Source organism: Salvelinus fontinalis, chromosome 1 (assembly GCF_029448725.1).
Source record: "Salvelinus fontinalis isolate EN_2023a chromosome 1, ASM2944872v1, whole genome shotgun sequence".
In the NCBI taxonomy this organism is placed as follows: Eukaryota; Metazoa; Chordata; class Actinopteri; order Salmoniformes; family Salmonidae; genus Salvelinus; species Salvelinus fontinalis.
In genome coordinates this window covers 88,408,961-88,434,768 of record NC_074665.1, presented here as the reverse complement: position 1 = coordinate 88,434,768, position 25,808 = coordinate 88,408,961, and the positions used below count along the sequence as shown (strand labels likewise).

General features: G+C 42.6%; 1 protein-coding gene across 1 annotated transcript; it reads right to left on the bottom strand.

Annotated features, from left to right (window-relative positions):
- Positions 1-1,226: 1,226 nt before the first annotated feature.
- LOC129863332 (uncharacterized) lies at positions 1,227-25,198 on the bottom strand. Its single transcript, XM_055935236.1, has 5 exons — positions 25,053-25,198; positions 16,335-16,407; positions 16,098-16,185; positions 6,931-7,072; positions 1,227-2,434 (listed from the first exon to the last, which is right to left on the bottom strand). Exons 2-5 carry the CDS (start codon positions 16,351-16,353, stop codon positions 2,039-2,041), a joined length of 645 nt encoding a protein of 214 aa, XP_055791211.1. The 5' UTR covers positions 16,354-16,407; positions 25,053-25,198; the 3' UTR covers positions 1,227-2,038.
- Positions 25,199-25,808: the final 610 nt, after the last annotated feature.

Genomic DNA, 25,808 nt, shown 5'->3' with positions numbered 1-25,808 from the left:
GTGTTCACTACGCCACCAAGGCTCCTCACACCTCAGAGGTGTAACAGACAGACATGACTTCCAGTGAAAACAGCCATCATATGACAGATACAGTATATCGGCAGTGTCACTCACGTCATCACCACAGAGTAGTTCTAGGGGACTTGATCCTCTGGTGCCTTGGCTGGTGATGAGAGTTCAACACGGATATGAGAACACTGTTGACACTGCCGGCAACAAGACCTGGTGGTCTGACAAGCTGAGCTACCTCACTCCAAATGGCAAAACATTCTGGCTAACAGGATTACATAGCTAGCTTCAAAATATTCATGATTCAATTGAGATGTTAGCTCTACTGCTTTTGGTTTACGATGAAGGACAGCTCCTCTTTCCAGCACGTCTACCTCTGACCAGAAGATCCATGAAAATCCCCATTGAGGCAGCACATCCTGAGTGGGTGGGTCAGTTTCACAGAACATTTATCTTGAGAGAAAGTACAGTAAGCATGAATCTAGCTTTGTTTTTAGTTATGAATGGTGGGAAACCTACAGTGTCTCTCTGCTAACATTATTCAGCTTAGAGACTTCATAGTTGGGAAAATATCCTGTTTGGGCAACAACTGCTACTTCAACAGGAAAGGACTCATGTTAATAAAAGTTGAGTGTTAATCAATAGCCAGTGGTACGCGACAAGTGCAATCCCAAACAATGGAGGAAATCAGATTTGTGTCACAGAAATGTTATTACAGTCAAGGACAACAGCAGCAGCCCAGATGGAGGAGAATGGAGTCTGCATACCAATAAGCTGGAGTTGTGTGGAGACAACTTGGCTATTATAATTATAAACTGGGTAGTTTGGGTCCTGGATACTGATCGGTTGTAACAGCATTTCAGCCATGTGTATATTAGAAGATATTCCATGGGTATGATGAAAAAATGACTTGTTTACTGTTCAATTTGTTGGTAAAAAATGCTATTTTACCAACCATATGTTGGTAAAACAGCAATAAGGCACCTTGGCATCTTCCCTAAGAACAGCCCTTAGCCGTGGTATAATTAAGCAATAAGGCTCGAGCAGGTGTTGTATATATACCATGGCTGTCAGCCAATCAGCACTCGGGGCTAAAACCACCCAATGTATAATGGCCATTATAAACTGGGTGGTTCGAGCTCTGAATGCTGATTGGCTGACAGCCGTGGTACTATACCATGGGTATGACAAAACGTTTCTTTTTACCGCTTTAATTACTACGTTGGTAAAACGTTTATAATAACAATAAGGCACCTCGGGGGGTTATGGTATATGGCCAATATACCACGGCTAAGGGCTGTGTCCGGGCACTCCGCATTGCGTCGTGGATAAGAACAGTCCTTAGCCGTGGTATATTGGCCATATACCACACCTCCTCCTGCCTTATTGCTTAATTATACTATACTGACATAAGCACCATGTTGAATAGGGAAAACATTTTTAGTTCATAACTCATCAAAACAATAATCAGATCTATAACATATATTTTTCTTTAATAACTTTAAAACGGGATACAAATCTTGTCAGTTACACAGAAGACTCTAAAACGGTGTTAGTTATTCTAGGTTAAGGAGTCTGCTGCTTGACAAAGACAGAAACAGGTAAACTATAGAGAAACAGTGCAGAGCTCAACGAGCAGGTACAGTAAAACTCTTCAGGCACGGCTGCCACGGGTGTAGACGTCAGCTGTGTGTGTCGTAAGAAAAGTGTGGAGAGGGTTTGGCCCAGGTGGTTGTAAAACACTCACCCACAAACATGTTGTAAACAAAAGCTCTATTTAAAGAGAGGATTACAAATGCACTCGGTGATGACTAAAGTGTTAGAAAAAGCAAAAGAAGCTATTAGTGAAAAAATAACAATATTCAAAGTATTTTTCAGAGTCCTGAGTATAGAAAATAAAGTCCTTGAAAATCAAGAAATGCCACAAAACATGATCTGCATGTTGTTTTACTATGTGTAAAACACAACAGTACTCCGAGGCAGTAGCCTTCACCCCAAGTCTGCCAGTCCTGTCAGTGTAGGAGGGGCTTCAATGCAGCTGGTGGATGGCAAGTCTCATCAGGAGCACAGTAGGCATGGGCGGTAGATAGGTAGGTTGAGGTTCCTGTCTATTGGCAGAGTGGTGTACAGTAGGAGGGGCCCTGCTAGAGCCGGTCATTGAAGGCGATGTTGCACACAGGGCTGGTCCTGTCAGCGGGGATGATGTCGCGGAACCCTGGGCTTGGAGGGGGAAGGAGAGGCGAGGGAAGGCATGGAGTTTATGGAGGCGGAGGCATCCTCTACCTCCTCCAGCTCTGCCTGGAGCTCCTGGCTGATGCTGGACTGCAGGGCAGCCGGGGTCAGCCACTCCATGGGCAGGCAGCTCTGCAGGAAGGGCACACAAGAGCTGAAGTAGGCCAGCCGGTTCACCCAGCGAGGGATCTCCCTGCCACACAGGAAGAGTGCAGAGTAGAACAGTGAGACATGCAGCACTGATACTGGAGTGCTAGGTCTTACTGGAAATGGATCTGCTGACACTGTAGCGGTAAGGCATTTGGCCCTACTAAGCAGGATAGAGCTAATGGTCCTTTAGGTATTGGAATGAACTGCACTAGACTGTATCCAATTCGACCCTTATTAATCTGATGTGCTAATACTGGGGTGCTATTTCAATGAGAAAATAGTGTGGCTGTGTCGTCTTGCTAAGTACAGACATCATTACAATGTAATTACTTCCTTGGTAGCCACTGGCCATGACCATTCCTTTTGCTGAGCACAGTAATGTGTTTTTATCACCCAGGGCTGAAGGAGAGGACCAAAATGCAGCGCGGCTAGTGTTAAACATGTTTAATACAAACACAAGTGAAAAACTACAAACAACCTACAAAATAACAAATGTGCAAAACTGATACAGAACTATCTGGTGCAGAACACAAACACAGAGACAGGTAACAAACACCCACAAAAAACCAACACAAAACAAGCCTCCTATATATGATTCTCAATCAGAGACAACGACTACCATCTGTCTCTGATTGAGAACCCACACTAGGCGGACATAGAAACAGACAAACTAGACACACAACATAGAATTCCCACCCAGCTCACGTCCTGACCAACTAAACACATACAAAACAACAGAAAACAGGTCAAGAACGTGACAGGTCCAAAGCGGCAGGTAGCCTAGTGGTTAGAGCGTTGGACTAGTAACCGAAAGGTTGCAAGATTGAATCCCCGAGCTGACAAGGTAAAAATCTGTCGTTCTGCCACTGAACAAGGCAGTTAACCTACTGTTCCTAGGCCGTCATTGAAAATAAGAATTTGTTCTTAACTGATTTGTTCTTAATTTGCCTAGTTAAATGTAAAATAAAAAGCGAACACCAAACAAAGACATTTACTGACCCGGTAAATGCAGAGGAACACAAATCGCCCTTTCTTTCAAAGCGGTATTAGCTTTAGATTCTTATCTTTAGTCCTTGTGATGTCTAATGGAACTATTCCACTTTGGGAAAAAAACAGGTCTTGGGTGGCAAAAGCCTCTGGCTGTGAAAAACAAGCCAACTGGCTAAGCAAAGTGAATGATAGATAAATGCGCGCACCACACAGACAGAGGCAATATTGCTGGAAATTAAATGGAAGATATTTCCTTACGTTTGGCTTTTCAAGCCAATTGTGGCTAACCAGGGGTGGGATAATGTCAATGTGGATTTGATTGGATATTAGCCGGGAGCTTGAGGTGTCTGATACTTGTGAGATTTGTTTATGACAGTTTGCGGTGGAACACGTGACAAATGCAAGCACTTTCTGAATTGTTTGGGAGGCTACTCATAGCTGGCCTGTGAGCTCGCGATTGACCTGTTGGAGACCCCTTGCATAAATTAATCTCTAAAAATGATTTATTATTCAACCTCGTGTTGCGTTTTCTGACCACTCAGACCTTGGCTGCAGCTCAGGGTCACTTAGTCTGATATGCTAATTCTTAACTCAATGGGCATTTCTGCCTTCAGGGCAGTTACGAGGCAAGGTCTGGATTTTACTCAGATCCAATTTAGAAAACTAACTTCACATTTCATCTTACAAAAACACTGTCTTTGATTTGGACATTTTCCACACAACGTACAATATGCAAACATCAGGCACATGTTAGGAAAACTCTTAAAGTTACAATGTTTTCATTTTAACATCGTCCTTTAACTTTTAATAACATTACAAAAACGACATTCATGTTCATATTCCATCTATCGTCATTACCACCATTGTGGCTGACGAAACCTATTGTCCCAAAGTCCATTTATTGCATGTTAATGTTCTGAAGCCGGTTCTCCATAATGAGAGGACAAAAGGAATTTTGTCTGCTGCCTTAAGATTTACAATGGGCGTTTATTTGTCATTAACCGGGCCAACATCACATGTACATTAGCACTCGGTGCGCGTAGGGATCCACGTTGGATATCATCACACCATCGCACGCTTTCTCTCCTTTCAAACTCCCCACTTTATTTTGGCTGAAGACAGATGAACTACAAATTGCTAGTTAGAAACATATGCATACTAACCCATCATTTATTAGCTAAATATAAAGGTAAAAGTCAAGAAAAAAAGATGAGGACAGAACTACATACATTTAAATGTAAATAATGCTTTAAAAGCATTTCTGTGAAGCTTTGTGATTGACAAGGACAAGTTTGATGTTGGACAACAATATAATGTTCATGAATTAATGCGTGCCAAAGACGGTAAGATGAAAGGCAGGACTTAAATACATTACCGCAATCATGGCTAGCCTAAGAAACGTGGTTCATGAAATCAATAATTGCTAGTAACAGATAAGAAGAGACAGGAATGCCAATGGTGGAGGTGTTGCACTTTATATTGATGTAAAGCTTAGAGAGGATCTCATGTCAAATGCTGTTGAATTAATATGGCTACAGGTTCACCTGCCTCACCTAAAGCCTATTCTTGTGGGAAGCTGCTATAGACCACCAAGTGCTAACAATCAGTATCAGGGCCTAAACTTACCAACCGCGGGTAGATTTTGGCATCGGCCAGCAAGATGTATATTTCACCAGCCAAGTTGACGGATGGTCAGGGCTACACAGTGCGAGCGTTTCACTCGCATTTGTGAATACAAATAGTCAAGTAAGATCACATTTATAGTCAAATAAATGCTGCAGTAGCTGTTTTCAAAGTATTTCTTCCATTTTGTTTCATAGCTGGTAAATTAATCGAACAAAGTCGAAAACCTATGAATCCTACAGTACCAGCCAAAAGTTTGGACACACATACTCATTCAAGGGATTTTCTTTATTTTTCCTATTTTCTACATTGTAGAATAATAGTGAAGACATCAAAACTATGAAATAGCACATATGGAATCATTAGAAAATAAAAATTGTTAAATCAAAATATATTTTAGTTTCTTCAAAGTAACCTAACTAAGTATACTGAAGTGAGACTGTCCTTGTGTTTCTTGGCTATTTACATTGTTTTGTTCACAAGCTAGGTTGTTTTTTAATGTTTGAGTTTCAACTGCTAGATAAGAGAAGACAATGCTTCTACTAGTCAGACTCAATCTAACAGGCACAAACATGACTCGAGTCACATTACCATGGTAACCTCCCGCACTTAAAGGGGCACGTGAAATGTTTTGTCTCATCTGTGATATTTTGGTTCAAAGACTCGAGTCACAAAAATAAAATGAAACGATGCCACATCAATTCTGACTGGTAATACATTTATTGTTTTAGAAATATTACAAAGCTTGCTCATCTGTTTTTGTGTGTTTTATCGGTGTAATTTTAGCAGGGAAAAAATATTTGGGCTGGTAAAAAAAATCTAGGTGGCTGGTAGATTTTTCTTATCCATCTGCCACGGTGGCTGGTAGATCAAAAAGTACATTTTAGGCCCTGGTCAGTATCTGGATAATGTGTGTGAAATGCTTGATAATGTATGTGATAAATACTGCCAGCCGGGGAATTTACAAACAGCACCGGAATTAAAATCCTCTTCTTGTTTTGATCAAATCTTTACTAATACTGCAGAAATCTGCTCTAAAGCAGTATCCAAATCCAATGGATGTAGTGATCATAATATAGAAGCCATGTCTCGGAACACCAAAGTTTCAATATAGTGCATAAGAGGTCATACAATAAGTTTAGTAGTGATTCCTATGTTGAAGATGTAACTAATATTTGCTGGTCTGTGGTGTGTAACCACATTTATGAAATTGCTTATTCCAGTTACTGTTAAGCATGCAACCATTAAGAAAATGACTGTAAAAACTGTAAAAATTGTCTATCAACAATGACAAGCCACCTGGGTCTGACAACTTGAATGGAAAATGACTGAGAATTATAGTGAACAATATGTCCACTCCTATTTGCCATCTCTTCAATCTAAGCCTACAGTAAAGTGTGTGCCTTCAGGCCTGGAGGGAAGCAAAAATCATTTTGCTACCCAAGAATAGCAAAGTCCCCTTTACTGGCTCAAACAGCCGACCAATAAGCCTGTTTCTAACCCTTGGTGAACTTTTGGAAAAAATGGTATTTGACCAGATAGAAATAGCATTGTAAGTAAACAAATTAACAACAGACTTTCAGCACGCTTATAAGAAAGGACACTCAACATGTACAGCACTTGACTGATGATTGGCTGAGAGAAATTGTGATAGCTGTTTTGTTAGACATCAGTGCAGCTTTTAACATTACCGATCAAAATCTGCTGCTTGAAAAATTTATGTGTTATGGCTTTACATCCCCTGCTATATTGTGGTTTGAGAGTTACCGGTCTAACAGAACACAGAGGGTGTTCTTTAATGGAAGCTTCTTCAACAGAATTCAGAAAGAGTCCGGCACACCCTGGAAAACACTGGGATATAGGCCTTTGTGTGTGTGTGTGTGTGTGTGTGTGTGTGTTTGTGTGTGTGTTTAGAGTGTTGCTTACCTCCGACAGGGCTGAAGAGAAGTGGTTACAGTTCTTGTGCATGAGATGGTAGGTGTTCCCCTTGTACTCTTTCCCCAGCTCCTCCATGATTCGCTCCACATCCTCCTCAGTGAAGTCTGTGCTGCCCAGGACAATGGCCTCTCTGACGCCAGGAACAGGATCCACACAGAGAGAGGAGAGGGTCAATTCAAGTCACATTTTTCCACCATACAAGGCAATATTTTACAATATCCCAGAATCGATTTCGTACTATTAAATAGTCCTCTATTTTCTTTAATCAAGAAAAAAGAAATCCGACATATGAGCATATCTGATCAACATGCTGTTAGGTTCTAAATAACGGTAAACTATAAAAAAAAAACTATAAAAGCTCAAACCACATTTATTCATCCAAAGGGTCAGACAGCTGAACAGACAAAGAGCATATTCACACAAGTACTGGTATTTAACTCTTTCTCCTATGCTGAGTCTCCTCCTACACATCTGAACAGCCAATACATCTCTGTTGCTAGACAGAAACTTAGTGATATCTATTCTTCCTCACTTCATCTGATCTCAGCACCAAATTCCTCACTCCTCACCAAAGGATCCCTGATATCTAACAATAACATTCTGACAGAATGTAAACATTCTACATTCCCCTCTCTCCCTCAGTGACATGGAAAAGGATACTTCATATTTTCAAGTTTAACTCAGAAACCAACAATGCATCAAAATGTCTGAATCTCCTAAAAGAGCCACAAGATGGAGCTTTAATGTTTCCTCAGTCGATGATCCTCAGATTCTATAGGATGCCACCAAAGGTTTTATTACAAACAACGCAACTGTATTTGCATCTGGACTGAATAAATCACAACTAAAAAGATATCAGAATTGGAAAAGTTGTTAATGATGTTAGAGCGTTCAACCAGTGTGCTCACCATCTTTGATAAACATAGAAAACTTACTTACCCAAATTGGTACATCTAGACCAAAGCGGGTCTGTTAAACTATTATCCTCAGATAACCTCAGTCTATTACATATCTTACGTGCTTCATCAGAAACCAAAGCTCTTTGGGCAATTCTATCACTTGATGCAGAAAAAGCTTTTGATAGACTAGAATGGTAATATCTTTGGTTGGATTTTGGAACATATGGGACTTGGCTTCAATTTTATTAACATGATTCAAATACTATATGCCAATCCCTCATCCATAGTAATAACAGGCAATACCTGCTCTGTTTTGTTCATAATAAGTAGAAGTAGCAGGCAAGGTGATCCAATCTCACCTCTGCTATTTTTTATTGTATACGGAGCCCCTGGCCCAGGCATCAATATCGATCAATTCTACAGATCACATAATCCCATTATACGCCGACGATATCTTACATAGTTTATCTAGACAATCTCACTCAATCCCTCCCAAAAGTTTTAAAGATCATAGAGAAATTCAGCACCATCAAGTTATAAAACCAAAATCAGCCCTACCGCCTCTCAAGACCCTGATGGAGGACTCAATCTCTACTTATGGAATCCCAATAGTTTACCATTTTAAATATTTGGGAGTAGATATATTTCCTTCTTTAGATGAAACCATTGCCAGAACCTTTAACAGAACACTGAAATCAATTCAATCCGACCTCAGTAGATGCACTAATATCCCATTTGCTTTAACCGGCAGAATATCTATCGTCAAAATGAATATATTGCCACAGCTGAATTTCTGTAGTTCAATGCATCCCTTCTCTCCCCATTCTGGCAATTGGAATACAATCCATACTGCGGTTTCAAAATGTATATGGCAAGGTAAGCGAGCCCAGATAAAATTAACAAATTTGTAAAGAGGGAAAAACGTAGGCGGACTATCCGTACCAAACTTTAAATTGTATTTCCACACAGTAGCATTTCCTCCCATCCTGAATTGGTTTAGACATGAATCCTCTGCCCCCTTGCTGAGTAAAGAGAGAAATATGGTGTCTCCTATTGCCCTGGAAGAGGTGGTCTTTACTGATATATACCTTAAACAATGTAAACTACACTTTGGTCTCATTATTTCTAACACAATTTCTATTTGGCGCTAAATAAAAAAAAAATACAAGCCCATACTCCAATATTTTACAATAATGCCTTGCGATCTAGAGGGTGGCCATTTGCATCCCCCAATGGTCCAAATGTGGAATCCGTATCCTTGCCGATATCATGGACAGTAATGGTTTTGGAACATTCCAAGATTTGAAAGGTAAAGACATAACCAGGCAAACACCTTTTTTTCTATATTTAGAACTTATGTCTGCAATGTTTGCCTATGCAGTCTCTCGGGAAACCCAACTACCGAACCATATAATGATGGGAGTTATAAATAAATGATCTGGGCCCCCGAAAGGACTGATCTCTATAGTATACACTGCTCAAAAAAATAAAGGGAACACTAAAATAACACATCCTAGATCTGAATGAATGAAATATTCTTATTAAATACTTTTTTCTTTACATAGTTGAATGTGCTGACAACAAAATCACACAAAAATTATCAATGGAAATCAAATTTATCAACCCATGGAGGTCTGGATTTGGAGTCACACTCAAAATTAAAGTGGAAAACCACACTACAGGCTGATCCAACTTTGATGTAATGTCCTTAAAACAAGTCAAAATGAGGCTCAGTAGTGTGTGTGGCCTCCACGTGCCTGTATGACCTCCCTACAACGCCTGGGCATGCTCCTGATGAGGTGGCGGATGGTCTCCTGAGGGATCTTCTCCCAGACCTGGACTATAGCATCCGCCAACTCCTGGACAGTCTGTGGTGCAACATGGCATTGGTGGATGGAGCGAGACATGATGTCCCAGGTGTGCTCAATTGGATTCAGGTCTGGGGAACGAGCGGGCCAGTCCATAGCATCAATGCCTTCCTCTTGCAGGAACTGCTGACACACTCCAGCCACATGAGGTCTAGTATTGTCTTGCATTAGGAGGAACCCAGGGCCAACCGCACCAGCATAAGGTCTCACAAGGGGTCTGAGGATCTCATCTCGGTACCTAATGGCAGTCACGCTACCTCTGGCGAGCACATGGAGGGCTGTGCGGCCCCCAAAGAAATGCCACCCCACACCATGACTGACCCACCGCCAAACCGGTCATGCTGGAGGATGTTGCAGGCAGCAGAACGTTCTCCACGGCGTCTCCAGACTCTGTCATGTCTGTCACATGTGCTCATGTGCTCAGTGTGAACCTGCTTTCATCTGTGAAGAGCACAGGGCGCCAGTGGCGAATTTGCCAATCTTGGTGTTCTCTGGCAAATGCCAAACGTCATGCACGGTGTTGGGCTGTAAGCACAACCCCCACCTGTGGACGTCGGGCCCTCATACCACCCTCATGGAGTCTAGGCTTTGTTGTGCCCTCTTCACGGCTGTCTTGGTGTGTTTAGACCATTCTAGTTTGTTATTGATGCGGACACCAAGGAACTTGAAGCTCTCAACCTGCTCCACTACAGCCCCGTCGATGAGAATGGGGGCGTACTTGGTCCTCCTTTTCCTGTAGTCCACAATTATCTTCTTAGTCTTGGTTACGTTGAGGGATAGGTTGTTATTCTGGCACCACCCGGCCAGGTCTCTGACCTCCTCCCTATGTGTCATCATTGTCGGTGATCAAGCCTACCACTGTTGTGTCGTCTGCAAACTTAATGATGGTGTTGGAGTCGTGCCTGGCCATGCAGTCGTGGGTGAACAGGGAGCACAGCAGGGGACTGAGCACCCACCCCTGTGGAGCTCCAGTGTTGAGGATCAGCATGGCAGATGTGTTGCTACCGACCCTCACCACCTGGGGACGGCCCGTCAGGAAGTCCAGGATCCAGTTGCAGAGGGAGGTGTTTAGTCCCAGGATCCTTAGCTTAGTGATGAGCTTTGAGGGTACTATGGTGTTGAACGCTGAGCTGTAGTCAATGAATAGCATTTTCACATAAGTGTTCCTTTTGTCCAGGTGGGAAAGGGCAGTGTGGAGTGTAATAGAGATGGAATCATCTGTGGATCTGTTTGGGCGGTATGCAAATTGGAGTGGGTCTAAGGTTTCTGGGATAATGGTGTTGATATGAGCCATTACCAACCTTTCAAAGCACTTCATGGCTACGGGCGTGAGTGCTACGGGTCTGTAGTCATTTAGGCAGGTTGCCTTGTGTTCTTGGGCACAGGGACTATGGTGAAACCATGTTGGTATTACAGACTATCAGGGACATGTTGAAAATGTCAGTGAAGACACCTGCCAGTTGGTCAGCATATGCCAGGAGCACAGCATATGCCAGGAGTCTTACTCACGTCGGCTACAGAGAGTGTGATCATATAGTTGTCCGGAACAGCTGATGGTCTCATGCATGCCTCAGTGTTGCTTGCCTCGAAGCGAGCATAGAAGTGATTTAGCTCATCTGGTAGGCTCGTGTCACTAGGCAGCTCGCGGCTGTGCTTCCCTTTGCAGTCTGTAATAGTTAGCAAGCCCTGACACATAAGATGAACGTCGGAGTATGATTCAATCTTAGCCCTGTATTGACGCTTTGCCTGTTTGATGGTTCGTCGCAGGGCATAGCAGGATTTCTTGTAAGCTTCCGGGTTAGAGTCCCGCACCTTGAAAGCGGCAGCTCTACCCTTTAGCTCAGTGCGAATGTTGCCTGTAATCCATGGCTTCTTCACCGTGGGGACGACGTCCTCGATGCACTTATTGATAAAGCCAGTGACTAATGTGGTGTACTCCTCAATGCCATCGGAAGAATCCCAGAACATGTTCCAGTCTGTGATAGCAAAACAGTCCTGTAGTTTAGCATCTGCTTCATCTGACCACTTTTTTATAGACCGAGTCACTGGTGCTTCCTGCTTTAATTTTAGCTTGTAAGCAGGAATCAGGATAGAGTTGTGGTCGGATTTACCAAATGGAGGGCGAGGGAGAGCTTTGTACGCATCTCTGTGTGTGGAGTACAGGTGATCTAGAATTTTTTCCCCTCTGGTTGCACATTTAACATGTTGATAGAAATTTGGTAGAACTGATTTAAGTTTCCCTGCATTAAAGTCTCCGGCCACTAGGAGCGCCGCCTCTGGGTGAGTGGTTTCCTGTTTGCTTATTTCCTTATACAGCTGACTGAGTGTGGTCTTATTGCCAGCATCTGTCTGTTGTGGTAAATAAACAGCCACGAAAAGTATAGCTGAAAACTCTCTAGGCAAGTAGGGTGGCCTGCAATTTATCACAATATACTCTACTTCAGGCGAGCAAAATCTAGAGACTTCCTTAGATTTCGTGCACCAGCTGTTGTTTACAAATATGCACAGACCGCCCCCCACCCCCCTTCGTCTTACCGGAGTGTGCTGTTCTATCTTACTGGTGCAGCGTATATCCCGCTAGCTGAATATCCATGTCGTCAATCAGCCACGATTCCGTGAAACATAGGATATTACAGTTTTTGATGTCCCGTTGGTAGGATATTCGTGATCGTACCTCGTATAATTTATTGTCCAATGATTGCACGTTGGCGAGTAGTATTGACGGTAACGGCAGCTTTCCCAGTCGCCTTCTCTGGGTCCTGACCAGGCATCCAGCTCTTTGTCCGCATCGCTTCCTCTTGCAAATAACGGGGATGTCAGCCCTGTGGGGTGTTTGGAGAATGTCTTGTGCGTCATCCTTGTTGTAGAAAAAATCTTTGTCTAATCCGAGGAAAGTGATCGCTGTCCTGATATCCAGAAGCTCTTTTTTTGCCGTAAGATACGGTTGCAGAAACATTATGTACAAAGTAAGTTACAGATAACGCAAAACCCCCCACATAAGAGCACAATTGGTTGGGAGCCCGTAAAACTGCTGCCATTTCCTCCGGCGCCATTTCTTAGTTTTGGCAAGTCGGTTGTGCACGACACAAGTAATTTTCCCAACAATTGTTTACAGACAGATTATTTCACTGTATCACAATTCCAGTGGGTCAGAAGTTCACATACACTAAGTTGACTGTGCCTTTAAACAGCTTGGAAAATTCCAGAAAATTATGTCATGGCTTTAGAAGCTTCTGATGGGCTAATTGATATAATTTGAGTCAATTGGAGGTGTACATGTGGATGTATTTCAAGGCCTACCTTCAAACTCCGTGCCTCTTTGCTTGACATCATGGGAAAATCAAAAGAAATCAGCCAAGACCTCAGAAAAAAAATTGTAAACCTCCACAAGTCTGGTTCATCCTTGGGAGCAATTTCCAAACGCCTGAAGGTACCACGTTCATCTGTACAAACAATAGTATGCAAGTATGAACACCATGGGACCACACAACCGTCATACCGCTCAGGAAGGAGACACATTCTGTCTCCTAGGAATGAACGTACTTTGGACCTTGTGAAGATGCTGGAGGAAACAGGTACAAAAGTATCCTTACCACAGTAAAACGAGTCCTATATCGACATAACCTGAAAGGCCGCTCAGCAAGGAAGAAGCCACTGCTCCAAACCGTCATAAAAAAGCCAGACTACAGTTTGCAACTGCACATGGGTACAAAGATTGTACTGTTAGGTGATAATGACCATCGTTATGTTTGGAGGAAAAAGGGGGAGGCTTGCAAGCCAAAGAACACCATCCTAACCGTGAAGCATGGGGTGGCAGCATCATGTTGTGGGGGTGCTTTGCTGCAGGAGGGACTGGTGTACTTCACAAAATAGATAGCATCATGAGACAGGAAAATGATGTGGATATATTGAAGCAATCTCAAGACATCAGTCAGGAAGTTAAAGCTTGGTCGCAAATGGGTCTTCCAAATGAACAATGACCCCAAGCATGCTTCCAAAGTTGTGGCAAAATGGCTTAAGGACAACAAAGTCAAGGTATTGGAGTGGCCATCACAAAGCCCTGACCTCAATCCAATAGAAAATGTGTGGGCAGAACTGAAAAAGCATGTGCGATCAAGGAGGCCTACAAACTTGACTCAGTTACATCAGCTCTGTCAGGAGGAATAGGCCAAAATTCACCCAACTTATTGTGGGAAGCTTGTGGAAGGCTACGTGAAACGTTTGACCCAAGTTAAACAATTTAAAGGCAATGCTACCAAATACTAATTGAGTGTATGTAAACTTCTGAACCACTGGGAATGTCATGAAAGAAATAAAAGGCTGAAATTAATTTCTCTCTACTATTATTCTGACATTTCACATTCTTAAAATAAAGTGGTGATCCTAACTGACCTAAAACAGGGAATGTTTTACTTGGATTAAATGTTAGGAATTGTGAAAAACTGAGTTTAAATGTATTTGGCTAAGGTGTATGTAAACTTCTGATTTCAACTGTATATATATAGGCAACCGAGCTTGTCTGATGCTTTAAGCACACTGTGATTAAATAATTAAGACACACAAATGACTCAAGAGGGAGCCAGAGGTCAAGAAAAAAAACTGTTCCCGAACTTCCTCCTACCGCTGCTGCTGGCCTTCTCATATTCTGCCATTATTATAAAATAAACGTAAGCGTAATGAGCATAAAGTCAACGAATTTCAAAATCATTGGCATGTGATTAATACAAATTCTATCTAAATAAAAATTATACAAATCTAAATGTAACTTCTATTACCAACTATGTAAAAATAGCCTACATAAAGCCAACAAATAAAAACATTGCATCCTGCAGGTAATCCTGCAGGTTGCCTGTCTGCAAGGAACTTGAAACATCGATCAACTTTCAACAGTTTGGTCCAGTCCAAAGCTTGCTCTAACAAATTTGCAACCGACTAAATGGGGTCAGCCCTAGTTCACAGAATGAATTTAACATCAAGGAAAGGTTTTACGATGAAATTGGCCCCAAATCTTCACTGTGTCACCTAAATCAGGTAGGCACATTCCTTTATATGATGTGGGAGTGCTCTGCAGTTAAATACTTCTGGGGCTAAGTAAAAAAATGTATTTCGAAGTGCATGAATGTAAATATTCAATGTGTTGCATCTACCATGTTAGTTAACGATAATAGCTCATTGAATCAGACCATTACTACTGGCAGGCAGCACTGATGCGAAAAAATGTTGGCTCTTAGATGGCAATCACCCCACTCTCTCCCAATATGCCAGTGGATACATATACTATTAGAAGTCATAATATTAGAATTATCGACAGGGAGAATGAATGGGGCTAGTCAAGAAACAATTGAGACCTGGACAAATATACTTGACTTTACAGAATAATCTCAGCTAGCCCAACACATACATACAAGCAATATATATACACAAACTAAAATATAAAAACAACACGCAACAATTTCTAAGATTTTACTGAGTTACAGTTCATATAAGGAAATCAGTCAATTTAAATAAATAAGTAAATGAGGCCCTAATCTGGGGATTTCACATGACTGGGAATACAGATATGCATCTGTTGGTCACAGATACCTTAAAAAAAAGGTAGGGGCGTGGATCAGAAAACCAGTCAGTATCTGGTGTGACCACCATTTGCCTCATGCAGCGCGACATCTCCTTCACATAGAGTTGATCAGGCTGTTGATTGTGGCCTGTGGAATGTTGTCCCACTCCTCTTAAATTTTTAATAAAATTAACAAAAATGTAAAAAAAATCTTTGTCATTATAGGGGTATTGGGTGTAGATTGATGAGGGGGGAAAAAACGATTTAATCAATTTTAGAATAAGGCTGTAACGTAACAAAATGGAAAAAGTCAAGGGGTCTGAATACTTTCCGAATGCACTGAAAATACAGAGTGTACAAAACATTGCTCTTCCATGACAGACTGACCAAGTGAATCCAGGTAAAAGCTATGATCCCTTATTGATGTCACTTGTTAAATCCACTTCAATCAGTGTAGATGAAGGGGAGGAAACAGGTTAAAGAATAATTTTTAAGCCTTCGGACAATTGAGTCATGGATTGTGTGCCATTCAGAGGGTGAATGGGCAAGACAAAATATTGAAGTACCTTTGAACGAGGAATGGTAGTAGGTGCCAGGCGCACTGGTTTGTGTCAAGAACTGCAACATTCACACTCAACACTTTAAAGTGTGTGCATCTAGAATGATCCACCACCCAAAGGACATCCAGCCAAGTTGACAGAACTCTGGGAAGCAATGGAGTGGTGGGTGGGTAGACAGATATTAGGGACTGACAACTAACCTGTGTTGCTAGGCAGGGTGGAAAACATTGTTTCCGGGTGGGGGGAATGGGATGGGGAAAAAGCAAATACTCACTTGAATGTCTCCCCGAGTTCTGTGGCATCCCCTGGAGTTATCTCAAATATTCCTGAAAATGGATATTGGTGTCCTCCATAGGCAAACTCTGAAAGGTAAGAACATGGATTAGATAACACAGAGGAAGTCAGAGACTTGTGACTCAGTGTCTCTGACTTCCTCTGTGTGGTGTTGCTGTGTTTGAGGTCAGTGTTGCTGAGCTGTAATCATAGCAGTGGGAAGAAGAGGTTGCCTTACCTCTGCCATAGATCTCCATCCCAGAGTGAAAGACTCCAATTCCTAGATTGGAGGTGAACTCGTTGATCCAGTACTGAAACACAGGAACACCACTGGTCATTATTACTGCTGCCAGACGAACCACCACATCACAGACACAGGGGAACAGAAAAGTCACAGCATAAAGGGTGAGGGGTCTATAAACATGTGTATACTTGCTTTGCAATGAGTAATATACAGTGAATTCGGAAAGTACCTCTTCTCTTTTTCCACTGTTACATTACAGCCTTATTCGAACATTTATTTAAAAATAAAAATGTCCTCAATCTACACACAATACCCCATAATGGCAAAGCGAAAACAAATTGTTAGAAATTTTTGCAAAAGTATTAAAATAAAAAGTTAAAATACCTTATTTAAATATGTATTCAGACCCTTTGCTATGATACTCGAAATTGAGCTCAGGTGCATCCTGTTTCCATTGATCATCCTTGAGATGTTTCTACAACTTTATTGGAGTCCACCTGTGGTAAATTCAATGAATTGGACATGACTTGGAAAGAAACACACACACACGTCTATATAAGGTCCCACAGTTGACAGTGCATGTCAGAGCAAAAACCAAGTCATGAGGTCAAATGAATTGTCCATAGAGCACAGAGACAAGATTGTGTCGAGGCACAGATCTGGGGAAGGGTACCAAAAAATGGATGCAGCATTGAAGGTCTCCAAGAACACCGTGGCCTCCATAATTCTTAAAATGGAAGAAGTTTGGAACCACCAAGACTTCCTAGAGCTGGACACCCAGCCAAACTGAGCAATCAGGGGAGAAGGTCCTTGGTCAGGGAGGTGACCAAGAACCCAATGGTCACTCTGACAGAGCAACAGCGTTCCTCTGTGGAGATGGGAGAACCTTCCAGAAGGATAACCATCTCTGCAGCACTCCACCAATAAGGCCTTTATGGTAAAGTGGCCAGACGGAAACCACTCCTCAGTAAAGGGCACATGACAGCCTGGAAACAAGATTCTCTGGTCTGATGAAACCAGGAATGAACTCTTTGGCCTGAATGCCAAGCGTCACGTCTGGAGGAAACCTGGCACCATCCCTACGGTAAAGCATGGTGGTGGCAGCATCATGCCGTGGAGATGTTTTTCAGTGGCAGGGACTGGGAGACTAGTCAGGATCAAGGGAAAGACGAACTGGGCAAAGTACAGAGAGATCCTTGATGAAAACTTGCTCTAGAGTGCTCAGGACCTCAGACTGGGGTGAAGGTTCACCTTCCAACAGGACAATGACCCTCCGCACACAGCCAAGAGAACTCAAGAGTGGCTTTGGGACAGGTCTCTGAATGTCCTTGAGCGGCCGAGTCAGAGCCTGGACTTGAACCCAATCGAACATCTCGAGAGACCTGAAAATAGCTGTGCAGCGACGCTCCCCATCCAACCTGACAGACCTTGAGAGAATCTGCAAAGAAGAATGGGAGAAACTCCTGAAATCCAGGTTTGCAAAGCTTGTAGCGTCATACCCAAGAAGTCTTGAGGCTGTAATCGCTGCCAAAAGGTGCTTTAACAAAGTACTGAGTTAAGGCCTGAAAAGTTACAGTAGGTAAATGTGATCTCCGTTTTTTTTTAATTTGTCATTATGGGGTGTCGTGTGTAGATTGATGAAGGAAAACAACAGAGTAGCAGTGGTGTAAAGAGGGGGAGGGGGGCAATGCAAATAGTCTGGGTAGCCATTTGACTAGATGTTCAGGAGTCTTATGGCTTGGGGGTAGAAGCTGTTTAGAAGCATCTTGGACCTAGACTTGGCGCTCCAGTACCGCTTGCCGTGCGGTAGCAGAGAGAACAGTCTATGACTAGGGTGGTTGGAGTCTTTGACAATTTTTAGGGCCTTCCTTTGACACAGCCTGGTATAGAGGTCCTGGATGGCAGGAAGCTTGGCCCCAGTGATGTACTGGGTTAGGGTTATTGTTGAGGATCAGCGTGGCGGATGTGCTGTTACCTACCCTTACCACCTGGGGGCGGCCCGTCATAAAGTCCAGGATCCAGTTGCAGAGGGAGGTGTTTAGTCACAGGGTCCTTAGCTTATTGATTAGCTGAGGGCAGTATGGTGTTGAACACTGAGCTGTATTTAATGAATAGAATTCTCACATAGGTGTTCCTTTTGTCCAGGTGGGAAAAGGCAGTGTGGAGTGCAATAGAGATGACATCATCTGTGGATCTGTTGGGGCGGTATGCAAATTAGAGTGGGTCTAGGGTTTCTGGGATGATTGTGTTGTGAGCCATGGCCAGCCTTTCAAAGCACTTCATGGCTACAGACATGAGTGCTATGGATCGTTAGTCATTTAGGCAGGTTACCTTAGTGTTCTTGGGCACAGGCACTATGATGGTCTGCTTAAAACATGTTGGTATTACAGACGCGGACAGGGAGAGGTTGAATATGTCAGTGAAGACACTTGCCAGTTGGTCAACGCATGCTCGCAGTTGAAGCCAATGACTGATGTGGTGTACACCTCAATGCCATCGGAGGAATCCCGGAGCATATTCCAGTTTGTGCTAGTAAAACAGTCCTATAGCTTAGCATCTGCTTCATCTGACCACTTTTTTTATTGATTTAGTCACTGGTGCTTCCGGTTTTAATTTTTGCTTGTAAGCAGGAGTCAGGAGGATAGTATTATGGTCAGATTTGCCAAATAGGAGGGCGAGGGAGAGCTTTGTATGCGTCTCTGTGTGTGGTTTATAGGTAGTCCAGAGTTGTTTCCCTCTGGTTGCACATTTAACATACTGATAGAAATTTGGTAAAACGGATTTCAGTTTCCCTGCATTAAAGTCCCCAGCTACTAGGGGTGTCACCTCTGGGTGAGCATTTTCTTCTTTGCTTAATGCGGAATACAGCTCATTCAATGCTGTCTTAGTGCCAGCCTCTGACTGTGGTGGTATGTAAACAGCTACGAAGAATACAGATAAACTCTCTCTACAGGTTATCATGACATACTCTACCTCAGGCGAACAATAGCTCGAGACTTCCTTAGATATCGTGCACCAGTTGTCATTTACAAAAATACATAGTCCGATGCCCCCTTGTCATACCAGATGCCGCTGTTCTATCCTGCTGGTACATCGTATAACCAGCCAGTTCTATGTTGATATCGTTGTCGTTCAGCCATGACTCCGTGAAGCATAATATGTTACAGTTTTTAATGTCCCGTTGGTAATTTAATCTCCTGCGTAACTCGTCGATTTTATTCTCCAAGGATTGCATATTTGTTAGTAGAATGGAGGGAAGTGGGAGTTTATTCGATTGCCTACGAATTCTCAGAAGGCAGCCCGCCCTTTGGCCCCTCTTTCTCCGCCTCCTCTTCACGCAGATCTTCGGGGATCGGGGCCTGTTCCCGAGGAAGCAGTATATTCTTCGCGTCAGGCTCGTCGGAGTCGTTAAAGGGAAAAAATGATTCTGCTAGTGATAGGCCCTGCTCCATGCAGTAGTGATGCATTTACAGTGCCTTCAGAAATTATTCACACCCCTATACTTTTCCCACATTTTGTTGTGTTACATACAGCCGGAATAATCATTATTAAAATTGAGACTTTGTGTCACTGATCTACACGCATTACGCCATAATGTCAAAGAGGGATTTTGTTCGATTTTTATGAATGAAAAATGTAAAGCTGAAATGTCAAGTCAATTATGCTGAACAAAAATCTAAAACGCAACATCCAACAAGAGTTTACTGAATTACAGTTCATATAAGGAAATCAGTCAATTGAAATACATACATTAAAGACCTAATCTATGGATTTCACATGACTGGGAATACAGATCTGCATTTTATGGTCACATGCAACTTTTTAAAAAAAGGTAGGGGCGTGAATCAGAAAACCAAATCAGTATCTGGTGTGACCACCATTTGCCTCATGGAGCGCGACATGCCCTTTGCATAGTTGATTGTGCCCTGTGGAATGCTGTCCCACTCCTCTTCAATGGCGGTGCGAAGTTGCAGGATATTGGCGGGAACTGGAACACGCTGTTGTAAATGTCGACCCAGAGCATCTCAAACATGCTCAATGGGTGACATGTCTGGTGAGTATGCAGGCCATGGAAGAACTGGGACATTTTCAGCTTCCAGGAATTGTGTACAGATCCTTGTGACATTGGTCCATGCGTTATCATGTAAGTCGCTTTGGATAAAAGCGTCTGCTAAATGGCATATATTATATTATTATTATATATTATCATGCTGAAACATAAAGTGATGGCAGCGGATGAATGGCACGACAATGGGCCTCAGGATCTCGTCAAGTTCTGTGCATTCAAATTTCCATTGATAAAATGCAATTATGTTCGTTTTCCATAGCATATGCCTACCCATACCATAACCCCACCACCACCATGGGGCACTCTGTTCACAACATTGATATCACAACATTGATATCATCACCCACCCACACAATTCCATACACGCTGTCCTCCATCTGCCCGGTACAGTTGAAACCAGGATTCATCTGTGAAGAGCACACTTCTCCAGCGTGCCAGAGGCCTTCGAAGGTGAGCATTTGCCCACTGAAGGCGGTTACGACACCAAACTGCAGTCAGCTCAACACCCTGGTGAGGAAGATGAGCACGCAGATGAGCTTCCCGAGACAATTTCTGACAGTTTGTGCAGAAATTCTTCGGTTGTGCAAACCCAGTTTCATCAGCTGTCCGGGTGGCTGGTATCAGACAATCTCGCAGGTGAAGAAGCCGGATGTTGAGGTCCTGGCTATCATGGTTACATGTGGTTGTGAGGCCAGTTGGACGTACTGCCAAATTCTCTAAAACAACATTGGATGTGGCTGTTGGTAGAGAAACTTTTGGTCCTGAATACAAAGCGTTATGTTTGGGGCAAATCCAACAACACACCACACTCTTCATATTTTCAAGCATGTTGGTGGTGGCTGCATCATGTTATGGGTATGCTTGACATCGGCAAGTACTAGGTAGTTCTTTAGGATAAAAGAAAATGGAATACGGTTATAAGCACAAGCAAAATCCTAGAGGAAAACCTGGTACAGTCTGCTTTCCAACAGACACTAGGAGACGAATTCACCTTTCAGCAGGACAATGACCTAAAACACAAGGTAAAATCTACACTGGAGTTGCTTACCAAGACGACATTAACTGTTCCTGAGTGACCTAGATACAGTTTAGACTTAAAAAGAAAAGTGTATGTACAAAGTATTAACTCAGGGGTGTGAAAAACATGTTTTCACATTATGGGTTATTGGGTGTAGATGGGTGAGAATTATATTTGATCCATTTTTAATTCAGGCTGTAAAAAAAAAAAGTGGAACAAGTCAAGGGTTATGAATACTTTCTGAAGGCATTGGATACATTGGATGACAGGTTGATAGGCCCTGCTCCATGCAGTAGTGATGCATTTATACATTTGATAATGACAGGTCGATAGGCCCACACAAGAGACAGTACCCTCACCCAAACTAGTACCAAAGCTGAAGAGAAACTAGAAGACTTGACAGTGCAGGTCTGCCATGACGTGTGATATCCTAAAATAGCCTGGTCTCAGCCAGCAGTGGTGGTGTTAAGTGGTGAGCTTGACAAAGAGGAAACCTTTCAAAGTCAGTCAGACACAAAGGGGTTGGTAATTAAGTCTAGCAAAGCTCATAAATTGCAGCTATATTCAAATGCTGCCAGGCTTTGAATTGGCATCTGGTACAGCTGTGTTCAGCTGCCTCCTACCCTGAGATGGTTCGTTAATCAAACAGGTCCAGATGCTCAGTGGGGTCTCATCAGCCAGGTCCCCAGTGCTACTACTGCTCAGGTTTGATGGAGAGAGCCATCAGTGAGAGAGCTAGCGTGTCATTATCTAAGGAGGAGGTCTGAAGGCTCTGTTCTACTGAATGAAACACCACACGGGACTCTGCTGCACCAGCAGCCAGTTGAGTGAGACGGAGCATGTTAATGATCGTTAACCCTAACGGTGACATGCCCTAGGAGTGCTGAGAGAGAATTGGTGGAGAAGCAGAAGATGGATGTTACCTCCCTCGTTGTTTGTTTTGAATAGGGTATTTCTGGCCTATTTATAGTGTAATATAAGGTTTTAAGTTACAGTAGGCTATAGTCTTAACTTGTTCTCATGTTCTCAATCCACTTATTCTAAAAGGAAAAACCAAACAGACATAAATCATTGCCCAACAGTATAGAGTCAGAGCATAAACAAGTCATTAGAAAGGTTTTCTATCTGGTGGATGCCCCAGTCCTACACAGTCAGTCCACATATCTGACTGGGATTGTGTATGGGTTGGGGAAATGTCAGCTATGAAAGCTTATAAAATAGGATCACCCATCCATCCCTGCACAAAGCAGCGTCTCAGAGCTGACAAAGACAGGAGCGCTTCATAGACGACTGGCTCCGAACCATAATTGGAAAACCAAAGTGCCAGTGACCTCTTATCCCTTGTAACCATGGAAACCAATTAGACTTCAGCAAAGACGTGCATAAGTGCATACCGCCCCCGACCCTTCTCTCCCCTACCCAGAAGTCCAGAAGCCTGCTCAGTGCGTATCTCTGCTAATGCGGAGGGACATAGATTCAGGTGACAAACTATCCCTGATTAAAACCTCCTGTGGGTGATGTGGACAGTAAACTGATCAAACGTTTTAGGACACCTACTCATTCAACGGTTCTTCTTAATTTTTAAAAACTATTTTCTACATTGTGAATAATAGTGAAGACATCAAAACTATGAAATAACACATATGGAATCATGAGGTTACAAAAAAAGTGTTAAACAAATCAAAATATATCTTATATTCTTCAAATAGCCCCCCTTTGCCTTGACAGCTTTGCACACTCTTGGCATTCTCTCAACCAGCTTCACCTGGAATTATTTTCTAACAGTCTTAAAGGAGTTCCCACATATGCTGAGCACTTGTTGGCTGCTTTTCCTTCACTCTGCGGTCCAACTCATCCCAAACCATCTAACTTTGGTTGAGATCGGGGATTGTGGAGGCCAGGTCAGCTGATGCAGTACTCCATCGCTCTCCTTCTTGGTCAAATAGCCCTTACACAGCCTGGAGGTGTGTTGGGTCATTGTCCTGTTAAAAAACAAATGACAGTCTCACTAAGCCCAAACCAGATGGGATGACGTTTAACTGCAGAATGCTGTGGTAGCCATGCTGGTTAAGTGTGCCATGAATTCTAAATAAAATCACAGACAGGGTCACCAGCAAAGCTACCCCACACCATAACACCTCCTCCTCCATGCTTTACGGTGGGAAATACACATGTGGAGATCATCCGTTCACCCACACCGCGTCTTACAAATACACGGTGATTGAAACCAAAAATCTAAAATTTGGACTCCTGATCAATTTCTGAGGCTGGTAACTAATGAACGTATCCTCTGGGTCTTCCATTGCTGTGGCGATCCTCATGAGAGCCAGTTTCATCATAGCGCTTGATGGTTTTTGCGACTGCAATTGAAGAAACTTTCAAAGTTCTTGAAATGTTCTGTATTGACTGACCAGGTTTTAAAGTAATGATGGACTGTCGTTTCTCATTGCTTATTTGAGCTGATCTTGCCATAATATCGACTTGGTATTTTACCAAATAGGGATATCTTCTGTATACCACCCCTACCTTGTCACAACATAACTGATTGGGTCAAACGCATTAAGGAAATAAATTCCACAAATTCACTTTTAAGAAGGCACACCTGTTAATTGAAAAGCATTCCAGGTGACTACCTCATGAAGCTGGTTGAGAAAATGGCAAGAGTGTGCAAAGCTGTCATCAAGGCAAAGGGTGGCTGTTTGAAGAATCTCAAATATATTTTGATTTGTTAAACACTTTTTTGGTTACTACATGATTCCATGTGTTATTTCAGTTTTGATGTCTTCACTATTATTCTACAACGTAGAAGATAGTAAAAATAAAAACCCTTGAATGAGTAGGTGTTCTAAAACTTTGGACCGGTAGTATACTTGTGCAATCTAGTGGAGCACACCCCGGCAGATTAAGTACAAACAGATTAGAACTGGTTCATCATTATATTGTTGGCAGGCCCCTGTCTGTGTCATTACAGTGAGATCAGTATGTCACTTTCAGGTCCAAGGTTTTATTCACCATCAAGTCATTCAAGGTGATGTTCGTTTGTCTACTCCACAGAAAACCTGTAGACCACCGGAATTAAACTGTACTCTCACATTCTTTCTCTTGTACACACACCCATGCTAACACACTTTATCATGTCCTTGACTCCTCACGCATGCATTTGTTCTTGAGAACTATGGTTAGCGCTCTCTTATCTTTGGTTATGCATCTGCCTGCAGTTTGTCAGGTGTGGGCCTCTGCAGGGAATTAGCCAAACTGTTGCTATGCAAACTTCTCCAGTGTGACAGCATGCATCATAACGCAATAGAGAGGACAGAGTTTGACAGCTGCTAATTAAATGGCTGTTGCCTGTCGCCCGCAGTCTCCCAGATTATTTATATATTTTTATATTGTTACAGATACAGACAGGCACATTTTTCATAGCATAATCACACTTTAAAAAGTATTTTCCCAACTAGCTTAATTTACACCTTTCTGGAGACCCTTTCAAACATTGGGCTTTTGTTTTACAGGTTGAGGTGGTCCGTTTTTAAAGGGGTAATGGGTAAAAAAAATAAAAATTACCCACTAAACAACCTGCTCCCTAAAGGGAAGGCTACTCAAGCTATTAAAACGATCACCCTACATCAGCACCGTTACAGCCTTGGCAGCACACAGCCAGGCCGAGGGAGACGTCTGTGTCAAACGAAGCCAGGCCGAGGGGGACGTCTGTCAAACGCAGCCAGGCCAAGGGAGACGTCTGTATCAAACGCAGCCAGGCCGAGGGAGCTGATCCAGCTCAGATCTGCGACAGACACGCAAGATTCCCTGCTACGGATAAAGCAGACATAGCAAAAGAGAGAACGCATCACTATTTAATTGTGAAATAGCAAGGAACCAGCAATATATATTTTTTAATTGCCTAGCTAACAGACTATGGTGATAAATCTACTTGTGGCCTGTAGCTTAAGGACTGAACACAGAGTAACATACATGTGAAAAGGGAGTGTTAAAGGTAGACTCAGCTTTATTTAACCAGGTAGGCTAGTTGAGAACAAGTTCTCATTTACAACTGCGACCTGGCCAAGATAAAGCAAAGCAGTTCGACACATACAACAACACAGAGTTACACATGGAATAAACAAACATACAGTCAATAATATAGTAGAAAAAGTATATATACACAGTGTGTGCAAATGAGGTGAGATAAGGGAGGTAAGGCAATAAAATAGGCCATAGTGGCGAGGTAATTACGATATAGCAATTAAACACTGGAGTGATAGATGTGCAAAAGATGAATGTGCAAGTAGAGATACTGGGGTGCAAAGGAGCTAAATAAATAAATAAATAAATACAGTAGGGGGATGAGGTAGTTGGATGGGCTATTTACAGATGAGCTACG

Coding starts and splice junctions, on each gene's coding strand:
- LOC129863332 (XM_055935236.1), bottom strand. Junction 7,073..16,097: donor GAACTCGGGGAGACATTCAA/GTGAGTATTTGC, acceptor TCCTGGCGTCAG/AGAGGCCATTGTCCTGGGCA. Junction 2,435..6,930: donor TCTCTTCAGCCCTGTCGGAG/GTAAGCAACACT, acceptor CCTGTGTGGCAG/GGAGATCCCTCGCTGGGTGA.